The sequence below is a fragment of the Gigantopelta aegis genome, chromosome 9, assembly GCF_016097555.1.
Source record: "Gigantopelta aegis isolate Gae_Host chromosome 9, Gae_host_genome, whole genome shotgun sequence".
Classification (NCBI taxonomy): Eukaryota; Metazoa; Mollusca; class Gastropoda; order Neomphalida; family Peltospiridae; genus Gigantopelta; species Gigantopelta aegis.
In genome coordinates, this window is record NC_054707.1 from 79,430,010 (window position 1) to 79,446,332 (window position 16,323).

General features: G+C 35.4%; 1 protein-coding gene across 1 annotated transcript in view; it reads left to right on the forward strand.

Moving 5' to 3' along the window:
- The window catches only part of LOC121381151 (integrin beta-PS-like), a 44,627-nt gene extending 28,889 nt beyond the window's left edge, over positions 1-15,738 (forward strand). The window contains exons 13-23 of the mRNA XM_041510310.1: positions 1,444-1,520; positions 2,083-2,134; positions 2,685-2,840; positions 3,565-3,707; positions 5,295-5,452; positions 6,545-6,654; positions 9,648-9,740; positions 10,154-10,280; positions 11,703-11,816; positions 12,557-12,723; positions 13,137-15,738. Coding sequence (XP_041366244.1) covers positions 1,444-1,520; positions 2,083-2,134; positions 2,685-2,840; positions 3,565-3,707; positions 5,295-5,452; positions 6,545-6,654; positions 9,648-9,740; positions 10,154-10,280; positions 11,703-11,816; positions 12,557-12,723; positions 13,137-13,205 — 1,266 coding nt within the window. The 3' untranslated portion in view covers positions 13,206-15,738. The remainder of the gene's footprint in view (positions 1-1,443; positions 1,521-2,082; positions 2,135-2,684; positions 2,841-3,564; positions 3,708-5,294; positions 5,453-6,544; positions 6,655-9,647; positions 9,741-10,153; positions 10,281-11,702; positions 11,817-12,556; positions 12,724-13,136) is intronic.
- The last annotated feature ends 585 nt before the right edge of the window (positions 15,739-16,323 follow it).

Consider the following 16,323-nt stretch of genomic DNA (forward strand, 5'->3'; position numbering starts at 1 on the left):
TACATAACTATAAAAGAAATAAAACAGTATGCTGAACATGTTTGTTAAAGACTCTTTAATAATATGGATGTAATAGCTTATCAAATGGTGCATGATATTCAGTTTCGTTTATATGTTTGTCTTTTTCAGTTTTTCTCATAACTTGTAATTATTGTTACATACAAAATACATGTTTATACTTTGATTTGCCAAACAGAATTCTTATACACAAAGCTCTCTTAAGCTCTCTTAAACAGCATCATATGATTCTTGCAAGTCTGTTTGCTTTCATTGCGAAATAGCAAAGTTCTGAGAGTTTAGTGAATTAGGAACCTGATCAATTTCCATAAAATTAAAAAACCCACCAAAAACCAATATAAAATTAATAGACTGATAAACAGTGTTATTAAAAACCCACCAAAAACCAATACAAAATTAATAGACTGATAAACAGTGTTATTAAAACCCACCAAAAACCAATACAAAATTAATAGACTGATAAACAGTGTTATTAAAACCCCACCAAAAAACCAATACAAAATTAATAGACTGATAAACAGTGTTATTAAAAACCCACCAAAAACCAATACAAAATTAATAGACTGATAAACAGTGTTATTAAAAACCCACCAAAAAACCAATACAAAATTAATAGACTGATAAACAGTGTTATTAAAACCCACCAAAAACCAATACAAAATTAATAGACTGATAAACAGTGTTATTAAAAACCCACCAAAAACCAATACAAAATTAATAGACTGATAAACAGTGTTATTAAAACCCACCAAAAACCAATACAAAATTAATAGACTGATAAACAGTGTTATTAAAAACCCACGAAAAACCAATACAAAATCAGTAGACTGATAAACAGCGTTATTAAAAACCCACCAAAAACCAATACAAAATCAATAGACTGATAAACAGCGTTATTAAAAACCCACCAAAAAACCAATACAAAATTAATAGACTGATAAACAGTGTTATTAAAACCCACCAAAAACCAATACAAAATTAATAGACTGATAAACAGTGTTATTAAAAACCCACGAAAAACCAATACAAAATTAATAGACTGATAAACAGTGTTATTAAAACCCACCAAAAACCAATACAAAATTAATAGACTGATAAACAGTGTTATTAAAAACCCACGAAAAACCAATACAAAATCAGTAGACTGATAAACAGCGTTATTAAAAACCCACCAAAAACCAATACAAAATCAATAGACTGATAAACAGCGTTATTAAAAACCCACCAAAAACCAATACAAAATTAATAGACTGATAAACAGCATTATTAAAAACCCCACCAAAATACCAATACAAAATTAATAGACTGATAAACAGTGTTATTTGAACAAATAGATAGAAACAAAGCACTAATTGATACATTATGAATTATTATTTCTAGAGATTATTTTATTTTTAAGTTAATGTATTTTTTTTTAATTTTCAGAAAATAACTTCAAAAGTTACCTTGAATACCCAAAATGCCGAAAACATAACTGTCAAGTTTTTATCAAAGTGCCTTGGGTAAGTATGTAGTCTTGCAAATTTCAGTTAGTATAATTTGTGTTCCTATATTTCATGAAACAAATTAAAAATAAAATGAGCTAACTTTATATGGATCTGATATATATTTTTTGGTTTTGTTAGGTGGGGACAATGAAGTATATCTTTGGTGATAGAGAAATATACTGACATCCAAAAGAAACTTTACATACATAAAATTTTAATAATTTGATAAATAGTGTTGCTAATAGAAAAGAACCATTTTAGAAACACTCTTACAAACACTTTGCTTGTATCACAAAGTGCATTGTGACGTTTAGATGTTGAACTTCATGATACTTTCATGTCCCACCATACCATCTGGGTTTTTTTTTGTTAACCTTTTAGAAGTTATGAAATCGGTCCATTTTTACATTAACTACACTCAAATCCAACTAAGATTAAGGAATGCTCAGTGATTTTAAGCATTAACCATAGTTATGTTATAAAATATGTCACTACCAGTGTGTTTTGCACAAAAGACTATTTCTTGTTTAAAAGCAATGTGTTCTAGTCTTAAAATTAGTATGTGTCATTGTTTCAGAAATGACTTAAAAGAAACAAATGAATGTGAAGGCCTGAAGATCGGAACTAATGTGAGTATTAAATATACTGAAAATAAAATCGATAGAATTACAAGCATAATATTATTTATCTATAAAATGAACAAAAATCAGTTCCACAAACAAGTGCATTTTTTGGATTAATCAAGGAATATTTATATCTTTAACCAAATTCTTTGTTTTAATCTTTATTCAAATTTAATTAATTAAGCGATAAAATTAATTTTCACTTTCATGTCATAATTTGCATAATTTTTTATTTCCAAAGAAAAACACCATTTGATAAGTGTCCTCACTTGGGAAAATGTATTCGGCAAGAATTATTTCATTAGTCAATATATTGAAAATGCAGTTAGGTGAGATCCAGTGTACATTTATTGTAAGACACTTTATTTCAATTTTATAACCTTACAACTAGCGAATATATCTACTGTTTGTTTCAGTTTTACAACCTTTATTGAAGTAACAACAACTTATCATAGTAACAAATTGCTCTACCAAAAAAATTGTTTCACTTTTATAACCTTTATTTAAGTAAGTACAACTGGCGTGATAACAAATATATCTACTTGTTGGGTGTTAGGTAACATTTACTGCCGAAATCACTGTGACCGAATGTCCCAGAGACCGGGTTCTGTGGAACAGACAGCTGGAGATTTACCCTGTCGGCCTCGCAGAGAAACTCGTAGTCAACCTGGATCTCATCTGTGAATGTAGCTGTGAAAAGAAAGGACAGGAGGTAAGTGAATATATGTTTATAATATAATTGTAGAATTAGAATCTGCAGCACACATTGCTTACTTTATGATCTCTCAGTGTACAATGGAGCAAGGGTAAGGCTTGGATATATTTTCTTTTCTACTTAGCCTGACCTCATACAATGGCATTTTACACTATGGCTTAGATTTAATGGAGTAAAGAAAAAAAAATCCAGACCATAACAGTGAAGGAGAAAGAAGGAAGCTTCAGTCACATGACTGGGACAGGAGGCAAGAGGACTCATTGGAAGATTTAAAAGCCATCCCATCCGTTGTTGGGACACTTAGACCAGTCTTCTAACATAGGGGGAATGTGCCATTGTTTGAGTTCAGGTTAAGTATTCCTAAAACAGAAAATGATGAAATAAAGATAATGGGCTGAAGATAAATATTATTGAAAAGTAACTAAAAAATTTTAAAAAATTCTTAGGTTTGAATGGCATTGATTGTTTTTCTAGCATCTTGGTATGGATGGTTCCTGGAGTATGGAAGTAGATACGATAGTGTGTTTGTAAGTAGGAGTGTTAACATCAGAAAATCGTAATCAACATGAATTCTATTTATACGTTAGTTCTACTACTGTTTTTATCTTGTATACAGATGTGAGATTTAAAACAAAATTTATTAAATATTTTTATCTTGTAAACACAGGAGAGATTTGAAATCAAATTTATTAAATATGTTTATCATTATTTATGGCTACAGATTCCGAACAGCCCTCTGTGTTCTGGCGGAAATGGCACGTATGAGTGTGGGAAGTGCACCTGTAACCACGGTCGGTACGGCAAGTTCTGTGAGTGTGACGCCACAGTCGTGTCCAGTGAGGAGTCTGACGCTAAGTGTATTCGGTGAGATTGTGTTCACTATCAGATCTTTGGTTTACAGTGTCACAGCTAGGAAATAACACACAATGTTTTTGCTGCTGTGTCGTTATACATTAATTATATTTTTGAAGAATTTAAAAGAAATAACAATAATCATGATGTCCATCATGTTTTACAGTTGAAGATTGCTTATTCTACAGCAAGCACCTTCGTAAGAAAAGTAATTAATCTAATTAATCTGTAAAACATAGCTAACATAACTTTTAAGTTACAGTAGCCCATGAAATTCATTGGTTGCCCGCTTGTTACAAGTCTGACAAGTGATTTTTGTTTTAGTTATTAATGTCTGCTTAAAAGTACATTATTCTCGGAAAGAACTGTTAATACTTAATCTTTGTTCTGATGACACATTTAATAATTCATATATTTTTAGAGACAGTTAATTTATTTTTGTCTTGCCATGCCACAATATAGGCACAATATAGGTATTAATTTTATGACTTCATCAACTTATCAACAGTGTGTGTGTAGTACATGTGAGTGTTAAAATAAGTGTAACTAATGTTTTTTGTTATGTTTACCAGTGCCAACTCGACCGTGCCGTGTTCTGGTAAAGGCCAGTGTGTGTGTGTGGTATATGTGAGTGTTAAAATAAGTGTAACTAATGTTTTTTGTTATGTTTGCCAGTGCCAACTCGACCGTGCCGTGTTCTGGTAAAGGCCAGTGTGTGTGTGTGGTATATGTGAGTGTTAAAATAAGTGTAACTAATGTTTTTTGTTGTTTGCCAGTGCCAACTCGACCGTGCCGTGTTCTGGTAAAGGCCAGTGTGTGTGTGTGTGGTATATGTGAGTGTTAAAATAAGTGTAACTAATGTTTTTTGTTATGTTTGCCAGTGCCAACTCGACCGTGCCATGTTCTAGTAAAGGCCAGTGTGTGTGTGGTATATGTGAGTGTTAAAATAAGTGTAACTAATGTTTTTTGTTATGTTTACCAGTGCCAACTCGACCGTGCCGTGTTCTGGTAAAGGCCAGTGTGTGTGTGTGGTATATGTGAGTGTTAAAATAAGTGTAACTAATGTTTTTTGTTATGTTTGCCAGTGCCAACTCGACCGTGCCATGTTCTAGTAAAGGCCAGTGTGTGTGTGGTATATGTGAGTGTTAAAATAAGTGTAACTAATGTTTTTTGTTATGTTTGCCAGTGCCAACTCGACCGTGCCATGTTCTAGTAAAGGCCAGTGTGTGTGTGTGGTATATGTGAGTGTTAAAATAAGTGTAACTAATGTTTTTTGTTATGTTTGCCAGTGCCAACTCGACCGTGCCGTGTTCTAGTAAAGGCCAGTGTGTGTGTGTGGTATATGTGAGTGTTAAAATAAGTGTAACTAATGTTTTTTGTTATGTTTGCCAGTGCCAACTCGACCGTGCCATGTTCTAGTAAAGGCCAGTGTGTGTGTGTGGTATATGTGAGTGTTAAAATAAGTGTAACTAATGTTTTTTGTTATGTTTGCCAGTGCCAACTCGACCGTGCCGTGTTCTGGTAAAGGCCAGTGTGTGTGTGTGGTATATATGAGTGTTAAAATAAGTGTAACTAGTGTTTTTTTGTTATGTTTGCCAGTGCCAACTCGACCGTGCCGTGTTCTGGTAAAGGCCAGTGTGTGTGTGGTATATGTGAGTGTTACCAGAGGAGCTCGGACTCTGCGTTCAAATACAGCGGTCCGTTCTGCGAGTGCGATGACTACTCGTGTGACTACTACGACCACCAGCTGTGTGGAGGTGAGTTCACGTAACACTTCTTTCAGCAGCAGAGGATGGGATCTAGCTCAGTTGGTAGAGTGCGCTACCTGAGATGCTTTGGTCGAAGTATCGAATGTCTTCTATATACTCAATCTCTGATTGGGTGTTTTCCCATCCCTGCCAATGCCTGCATAGCAATATCTGTATGTATAACAAAAAGCAGTAATGTGAGAGTAAATGTCAGTAACACTGTTAACGTCCTGACACTATGGATGAGGGTTTTAAATGCAGTCACTATTTGCTGTATTTACCGGCCTCGGTGGCGTCATGGTTAGGCCATCGGTCTACAGGCTGATAGGTACTGGGTTCGGATCCAAGTCGAGGCATGGGATTTTTAATCCAGATACCGACTCCAAACCCAGAGTGCTCCGCAAGGCTCAATGGGTAGGTGTAAACCACTTGCACCGACCAGTGATCCATAACTAGTTCAACAAAGGCCATGGTTTGTGCTATCCTGCTTGTGGGAAGCGCAAATAAAAGATCCATTGCTTCCTGTCGTAAAAGAGTAGCCTATGTGGAGACAGCTGGTTTCCTCTAAAAAAACCAGTGTCAGAATGACCATATGTTTGACGTCCAATAGCTGATGATAAGATAAAAAAATCAATGTGCTCTAGTGGCGTATTAAATAAAACAAACTTTTTATATGCTGTATTTATGTGATCCCTTATTTATTAAAACAATATAAAACAAACATTTAAAATTTCTTTCACCAACAGGCCTTTTGGTATTAAGTGCATCAGTGCACTTTCAGGGAACATTGTCTCTGTACCACCTTATGATTTGCTAGGCAATTTTCAGAGACAGCTACACAGTCCTAAAATATTATGTACTAGATGCTAATCAACTGGAAAAAAATAGTTAAAGAGTTTGCTTTATCTTGAACATAATTTGTATTAAAATAACATCAAAATTAGACTTTTTATGACTGTCATTGAAAAAACAATACACCCTAAAATCTTAATTTGTTATTCTGTCACCCACTTTCAAGCTATAATGTAGTTCTTTAAAACTATTTTATGTTCTTTAGAATTCTGCTGAATAGGTTTTGCAACAATTTTGTTCTTCTCTCAGGGCCTGAGCGAGGTATATGCAAGTGTGGAGAGTGCCAGTGTAAAGCACCATACAACGGAACATCATGTGAATGTAAACAGGATAACAGCGACTGCATTTCGGCTAATGGTGTAAGTATTTGGAATGCATTGGAAAAAATAAAGCTTACATCTAAGTTTGATTCAAATAGTTATAAATACACTAGGTCTAAAGATTGGTCTGCTCCTAGAGGCCACATATTCTCGAAGCTATCTTAGTGCTATAAAATCAAAAAACCATTGTGTGCTGTAGTGACGTCATAGCCTATGATGGTATTACAATTTTGTAGTGCTAAGATAGCTTTGGAAATCTCTAGCCAGGTTCGTTATTCATGACTGTGTTTAAGTTAACATATAATACTTACATACTTAAAGGTACTGTGAACTGGGCTTGATGGGAAAATGCATGCATATATATTTTGCATTGTTCAAAGTGAGCTCCCCAAATTTATACACATGCATTACTTTATTTGCAAATACCAACAATTGTTCGCAAAATTTACTGGTCACAAACATGCACTAAGGGTGCATATTTGAAAGAAAAACGGTTCACAATATTAATCAGATTTACAGTGGTTCGATAAATATCATACATTGACTTCAGTATGTTAATGAATAATGAACCACAAATATGCTCGAAACATCAAACACTTGTGGATGCTGGTAATCTATTCAGTATGATTGAAATGTACTAAATTGAATAAAAGCACCCATGAGTTCTTGTCTGGGATCGATCCCTGTCGGTGGACCCATTGGGCTATTTCTCGCTCAAGCCAGTGCACCACGACTGGTATATCAAAGGCTGTGGTATGTGCTATCCTGTCTATGGGATGGTGCATATAAAAGCTCCCTTGCTGTTAATCGAAAAGAGTATCCCATGAAGTGACGACAGCGGGTTTCCTTTCTCAATATCTGTGTGGTCCTTAACCATATGTCCGACGCCATATAACCGTAAATAAAAGTGTGTTGAGTGCGTCGTTAAATAAAACATTTCCTTCCTTCCTTCTATGAGTTCTTGCTGTTCTGAACATTATACAGAGTGTGTTTTATATTTCATCCTTGTGTTCCATGGCTGGTGTATTAAATATACTCTTCAAAAAAAGAAACGCAAAAGGGTACAAATGGGTTATAACTCCGATTTTATGTTTCCTACCGGTTCATGCTTTGTGAATATAAGGTCATTGCATGTCCCAAACACATTCCCACGGTTACATTCGATAAAACGCAGCTACTGTACAATAAAGTTCCAAAATGTGAATATTCGCAAAAATGCAGCCACGTGCAAACCATGTCACCACTGCACGTGCGTTGTCTTCACGTGCAACATGAACACCGACAGTATAAAAGTGCAGGGTGTTCGCTTGCCTGGCCTCTGTATCTGGCCGACAGTTGACAATCCAGGACATGCCATGTCTCAGTGAACTGCAGAGAAACAATGCCATCGGCCGACTAGACGCAGGCGAATCCAGAACGGCCGTTGCCAGGGCATTCCATGTGTCCCCAAGCACCATCTCCAGACTGTGGGACCGTTACCAGCAACATGGATCAACACGTGACCTCCCTAGATCCGGTCGACCATGGGTCACTACCCCCGGGCAGGACCGCTACATCCGGGTACGCCACCTTCGGGAACGATTGACTACTGCCACCTCCACAGCCGCAGCAATACCAGGTTTGCGCAGGATATCCAACCAGACCGTACGGAACCGCCTACGTGAGGTAGGAATTCGTGCCAGACGTCCAGTTCGAGGTGTCATCTTAACACCACAACACCGTCGACTCCGACTGCAGTGGTGCCAGATTCATCGACAATGGCCTCAACTGCGATGGAGACAGGTGTGGTTCAGTGACGAGTCCCGATTTCTGCTCCGACGTCATGATGGAAGATGTCGCGTGTATAGGCGTCGTGGTGAACGTTATGCGGCAAACTGCGTGCGGGGGTAGTGTCATGGTGTGGGCAGCCATCTCACACACTGGCAGAACTGACCTGGTCCACGTGCAGGGCAACCTGAATGCACAGGGCTACATTGACCAGATCCTCCGGCCACACATCGTTCCAGTTATGGCCAAAGCCAACGCAGTGTTCCAACATGACAACGCCAGGCCTCACACAGCACGTCTCACAACGGCTTTCCTACAGAACAACAACATTAATGTCCTTCCTTGGCCATCGATATCACCGGATTTGAACCCAATTGAGCATCTATGGGACGAGTTGGACCGACGCCTCCGACAGCGACAACCACAACCCCAGACCCTGCCCGAGCTGGCAGCAGCCTTGCAGGCCGAGTGGGCCACCATCCCCCGGGACGTCATCCGTACCCTGGTTGCTTCAATGGGTAGGCGGTGCCAGGCAGTTGTCAACACACGCGGAGGCCACACCCGGTATTGACTCCAGATGACCTTGACCTTGGTGGTGTGTCCTATCACTTACTCACAATGGACTAGAGTGAATTGTGAACAATCCTGCAACATTTGGTAATTATCGGACTCACCATTCAATAATTAAATCAATTCTCCAAATGTTACGACAATGTGGTTTTGCGTTTCTTCTTTTGAAGAGTATAGCTTGGAGATGTAAAACAAAAACACTGTTGTTGCTAATGAAAAGAATACATGTAACAGAATTTTTTATTTCAAATTATAAACCATGTATAATAAGACACTAACTGCCTATGATCAAACATTGTGCTATGGAGTTATTAAAAACACATTACATATTTTATCTCGTCTAGTCTAGTCTTTGATGCCTTAAAAAAAAAATTCTGCCATTTTGTTTGGTACAGTTTAAAACATACCAACATAAATGCTTACCGTCAATACTATTACAACGGATACGCCACTTGTAAAATTAATGATACTGTCATCTGAATGTTAGTTTGTTCCTGGTTTGGCATATTGGTAGTAAGATTTATCATAAAAATTACTTTATATAAATACAAAATACTTGCAAGGTTGAGATTTGATTTGAATTAAATTTTGAAAAGTAGAACTGTTTTGATTATTACACTTTCTTTAAACGGTTGATATAGTTCTTGTAATCTTAAACCAATATTCTGACAAACATTTATTGTTTTCTGTTACAGAAAGAATGTAATGGCTTTGGTACGTGTATTTGTGGCAGCTGTGTTTGTGACAAAAACACCCTGTATCGGGGACCTACCTGTGATGAATGCCCTGTGAGTATTGGTCAGAACATACTATCTTAAAGGAAACTTCGGAGTTTGTTGAATAATACAATGTCTTAGAAGCTAGTAAAAAAGGAAATATATATTTACTTGTATTTAGCTAATTATGATAATCTATGTATGAGTAAATAAAGTTTTTCAGAATTGTATTACAAAGAGAACCACTCACAACTAATTCAAATAATTTTGACATAAATTATAGAAATTTCAGGTAATGTTGAGTATCTTTTTTGTATTTATGTAAAAGTCCTGGAACAATAGTTTCTGCAAACCTTTGCAACAGGGGCATAATTGATTTATGTTACTGGTTGATGTCAATTTTGGTAGATTGTTCTGTTAATGTATTTTGTTAGTTGATCATGAAAGTCACTAAACAACTGACAATTTGTGTTTTTTTCCCATAGACCTGCCCGGGTAAGTGTGCGGAGAACAAGGAGTGTGTTCAATGTTCAGCTTTCCAGACAGGACCCCTCACCCGGGAACAGTGCAGCAGAGACTGCCACAACATTGTCGTCAAGGACGAAGTTAAAGGTATCTAATGTAAAATAATTATATTCTCATGTATTACCAATTATTGTGTGTGGGCTTCAGGTATCCAGGGCTCGACCTTAGCAGTAACCCGGGCTCTTTTGGCTTCCCATTTGTTGCTCGGGCTACCAGATTTCTAAACCCAGTAGTCCGCTGGGCTACTAGGTTTTTTTTGCACATCCAGTTACTCTGCAATCAACAAGATGCTTAAACACCTCAAACATCCCACCTAAAACAACATGTTTAAATAAAAGTAAATGATTTATTAAAATTATGAGGCTACCAATTTTTACTAAAAGCTACCAGATTTTATAACCTAGTAGCCTGAAAAAAAGTTAAGGTCAAGGCCTGGGACCGTATCTAATGTAAAAATGTTCTGTTCTCCAACATTGCAGTTTTTTATGAGTAGGCTGCAGGTAAAGGGACCTAATGTAAACAATCGTCTATTCTCCTGCATTGCAGTTTGTTATGTGTAGGCTGCAGGTGAAGGGACCTAACGTAAACAATCGTCTATTCTCCTGCATTGCAGTTTGTTATGTGTAGGCTGCAGGTGACCTAATGTAAACAATCGTCTATTCTCCTACATTGCAGTTTGTTATGTGTAGGCTGCAGGTGAAGGGACCTAATGTAAACAATCGTCTATTCTCATGCATTGCAGTTTGTTATGTGTAGGCTGCAGGTGAAGGGACCTAATGTAAACAATCGTCTATTCTCCTACATTGCAGTTTGTTATGTGTAGGCTGCAGGTGAAGGGACCTAATGTAAACAATCGTCTATTCTCCTTCATTGCAGTTTGTTATGTGTAGGCTGCAGGTGAAGGGACCTAATGTAAACAATCGTCTATTCTCCTACATTGCAGTTTGTTATGTGTAGGCTGCAGGTGAAGGGACCTAATGTAAACAATCGTCTATTCTCCTACATTGCAGTTTGTTATGTGTAGGCTGCAGGTGAAGGGACCTAATGTAAACAATCGTCTATTCTCATGTATTGCAGTTTGTAGTTTGTAGGTTAACAATAAAGGTACCTAAATTAAAAAAGTAAAAACTTTCATTCTTTGCATTGCTGTTTGTAGTGTGTGCATTTCAGTTACCTGATGTAAAATCTTCTATTCTCCTGTTTAAAGTATGTGTGAATTTAAGTGTTTCACCACATCTACAAAACTAGACATTTGTAAATAGAACCTTTTTAAGGAAAATTTTAAACACAGGAAGTTGTCAAACAATTGTTTTATTCTCCCAGTATTTTTGAGTTCATAATACTAATAACTGAGATGAATGCATAACTATACAGTGTTTTGTTTCTAAATGAATATTCTAATTATTTTTTTTTTTTTTTTTTTTTGCAAAGTCTCTTGACCATAAAAATAAAAAGTAGAGATAAATTTTGCAAACAATACAAACCCTGTGATATTGTGTTTAACTTCAGAATCTGATGGCGTGAAGATGTGTCGTTTCAAGGATGATGATGAGTGTCTGTTTTATTTCACCTACGAGTATGACGACAACAATGTCATCCACATTGTCGTACAGCAGACAAAAGGTAGTGTTTATTAAGAAATAAATCAATACAATTAAAAGCTAGTGGATTTCGTCATAGTACACACAAACAAAAACAGTTTCTAATCATTGCAGAACTCCTTCGTTGTCCAGGTGGCATTGCTTAGAATAAAACATATTTTGTTGTACTTATTAATTAGGTTCATCATGATTAATTTTACAATGATTAACATAATAAAATAACTTTAATTGGCATGATAATGATTTTGTCAGAAGATTGTTACATAATATTTTTATATACAATGAATTAAATTTTAAGACTAGATGTAAAATCGTAAGTCAAATATTAAGATACAACTACAAAAAATGTTCCTTAAATTCTTTAATGAAAGGCGAATCACAAAGTTTGACTTATTTGTGAAATGAATATAAGACTCCATCATTTGCAGTAAATAAAATGTAACACTACAAATTAACTAGATATCTTTTAAAATGAATGTTTTAATAACAAAATATTAATTTAAAACTGTGTCTAATGACCTCACATCACCATCTCACATTAATATGACATCATATATTACCAACAACGTCATGTTAAATGCAAGTGCATGATATCCCATGTAAGATAGAAATTTCTTACATAGGTTTCTTTCATGGGATAGCTCTGTTCCATACACCTGAGGATGAGAGAAATGATATTTAGGTCTAACGTGATAGTAGTATTGAGCTCTGTAATCTCCAGTATTATATTTTGAATCTCAACGACAAGTTTTCTCTTGTTAGTTTGTCCCGAGTCTGTCAACATCCTGGCTATTGTTGGTGGAGTGGTCGGAGGCATTGTGGCCGTGGGGTTAGCTCTTCTCCTCATCTGGAAGATGCTGACTATGATCCATGACAGACGAGAATTTGCCAAATTCGAGAAGGAGAGACAGAATGCTACATGGGAAATGGTAATGAAGTTTTTGTTTTTATAACGGACATGGACTGCATCTTAACCTATGTCTCATACTTTTACCATTTAGATGTATTTACCGTTTACAGAATAATGAAAATATCATATCAAGATGCAGATTTGGTCATTATTGTGATAGTTATGTTATTTAGGTGTTGTGTTACTCCTAATTTAAAATTTATGTATAATAAAACTAAGTTTAAAACCACAAAGTAAAAGTCAAAATTTCGTCAGGAGAAAACTTATTTTAGGGAAAAATTGTTATTACAAAAAAAAGATATTGGCATGAAATGGTTGTTTCAAATAATGCAACATTTCCGATACAAAAAAAATGGTAAGTTAACTTGTCTTCTCGGTCATTTGAAATAAAATTACCAGATTAATTCAAATGTTGAAACTTGTTTATTTTAGGGAGAGAATCCAATATACAAGCAAGCGACGTCGACATTCAAGAATCCAACGTATGGTGGGCGTCAGTGATGACAGTTGAGAACAACTCTTCCAACTTGTGCTTTGTGATCAGTCACAAGCATCTAAAACATTGTCTTCCAACACTAACCACAAAGACAAAGGCTCCATCATTTCATCTTCATACAGCGGTATCTTCCAACTCTGAACATGGAACCAGTGGCTTTAAACTAAATACAAAATTGTTGATTAATGTTTTAATTTACCTACTTTTTAAACAGACAACTACTGGTTTAGAATTTTCATCTTCTAACAATAATGAACACCAGAGGTTTTTATCACTGATTTTTAATACAGTCAGAAATATTATTTTACATCCTAAACAGTTTTAGTTAGGAGGTTTCAGAAAGAAGATTAAATGGAAGAGAAACTCGGTTATAAATAAGGTACTACAGTGGATTGTTGTGAAAAGGAATGACTAACTTAATTTGTTTTCCTGACAAAGGAGAAAAATAAAATGTATTTCATGCATGGGGCCATTCAACAAATATTTAATGATTGAGAAAAAGTGGTGTGTGGTCATTGAATGTTCTACATATGTATTCAAAAGTGTCATACAAGCGACTGTCAGTGTGGCACAGACCTGCAAACACCAGAACATATCCTACAACAATGTCCACTACGCAACTCGGAGAGAAGCCACTTGCTGCATGGAACAGACCTACATCAGAAGATCTGGGAATCCAGGGAGGACCTGCAAACAACTGCCAAATTCATCACTCATATTGGAATATCTGTATGAGACAGTTTTCACAAATTTAACGAAGAAGAAAGAAGTATTCAAAATATATGTTAATTGTTGAATGACCCTATAAGCCAATCAACGATAGTGGACTTTGAATGTGTGCCTGTTTACACAGATACTGGTATAGATGAACAAATATCCTGTATATGTATTTGAGGTATTTTTGGTGCCACATCAGGGTGTATTGTCGACATACAAGTCGATGTGTTTTGTGAGCAGCAGTATACAATGAAACCCCCTCTAAACTGGACACTCAGTGGACCACATAAAAAGTCAGTTATTAGTGGTATTCAGTTTATAGGGAATTTTACTGAGGTCTTTGCTAGGATCATGTACAACATGCAGTTTTGAGAGAAGTTTGGTTTACTGAGCTCCTGTTTTGAGTGGTTTCACTGTATATGAATTTTAAATAATTATGAATTCATTAATTTTGAAAAAGTAGGTCAACAAAAGTTATCTGTTTTACACAAAACTAAGGGTAAACTGCTGATGCCAAATTTTATTTTTTATTGGTATTTAATCCACTATGCAGCAGAATATTTACATCACTCACCTGTGCAATATGACTAGTCCCACAATTTGTTTTTCTCAGATATGTTTTACAAGTTAGACTGAGCTGAGAAACATGTACTTAATGGATTGACCCACCTTATGTGAAGGTAGAAAGAAGTGATTTTATGTTATCAGTGTATCTCCATTTAATTTTAGATATGACAATCTTGGGCATTAGTAAGATCTTTGTATTAATCTACATTTCACCAACATACACATAACTTACATTGTTGTTACATTTTTCTATTACATTGTTTTACAGTAATAGTGATTTATGCAGCAAACCATTGAAAAGCATGATTAGTTAGCTGTTTTTACAAATGAATGATGTATCTTGATATACTCATATTTTATAATGCACAAAATACCTTGTTCGTACCAATTTAGTTTTTTTTTTAATTTCCAAAAATAATGCTAACATGAGCAAGTATAGATTATTTTGACCGTAGAAAGTTGGTTTCTAAATTAACATAATGATAAATATAATTAAAAATATTATCAATACATTTTATAATGTTGAAGGCATATAAGCCTAAATGTTATGAATGTTATAAATGTAATGATATCCGTAAATTCATTTTTTTGTAATAGTAACAAAAGTATAGCAGTATAATTTATTTGACAAATACTTTATCATGATTTAGTTTGTTGAAACCCAAAAGAGATTGTGAATAATAATGCATGTGATGAGTGAATTTTGGCAATTTTGCTGCCAAATTAATGAGCAGTTTGTATATATTTACATTACGGACTATTTGCTTTATAATTTTAAACCTTTGTAAATGGAGTAGTGGACCAGAGAACGTTTTTTTCAGTAATTTTTTGCCTGATAACAAGTGCCTTAATATTTTACTTACTAAGCTTTAAAGATTGACTTTTTTCAGCTTTATAGTTTTAAACTTAAGATGTTTTTTTATTTTAACCTAGGGTACATTGATATTACATGTTTTTATGTTGGTTTTTTATTTACCTGCCGTTTAATTAATCCTTTAGCCTATTGTTAACACTGAGCTGTGACCTTTTGTTTTTTTTAATCACTTTACTTTCATTAACCATTCTCATTCACAAAGTTTATCATTTGCATTATCTTGGTTATTGTCACACCGGTCCACGCTGTGACAGATTTTTCTCCCATCCCTAGCCATGCAAGACAGGCGTATTCCATGACGTCAGCCCATGCGGAATAAATCGGTCTTGCATGACCACGTGACTTCTGCTTGAGCTGATATTAACATTGGGTGACGTCATGTAAACGGAAAAATAACGCAAGAAATGCTTTTTATATTTCATAAAAACAAGGAAACCTGCTGTCATAATGAAATTATACTATCATTTTCAGTTTATACTTTTGGAATAAACCATTTTTGGGTACGATCTTTTCAATGGTTATGATTATTTTATTGTAAGATTAAAAAAAAAAAATGTAGGTTTTTTACGTTTTCCCAAAATGCTTGTTTTTCATCTACTGGATGGGAGAAAAATAATCCTCCATTATGTATCCATGTGGGACAGGGCTATTCCACCCTCAGGTACACAATATGATGTCAGGGATTTGGCAAGCCTTGTCCCTGACAACAAATGATGTACCCTCGGGTGGAATAGCCCTGTCTCACATGGACACATATGAAGGATTCTTTTAATATACCAGCACAAACGTCTATCCATGACTGAGAGGAACACAATGGGTGTGGAGATCGCATCTTTAATCTGTTGTGAATTTTAAATGGACATTCCTGACTTTACAGAGATGACATAAGATGGTGTTTTTGTTTTTCATTCTTCTTCTTATTATTATACAACTGCTCTTTTCTGTTAGCCCCAAAAGTGTTACAA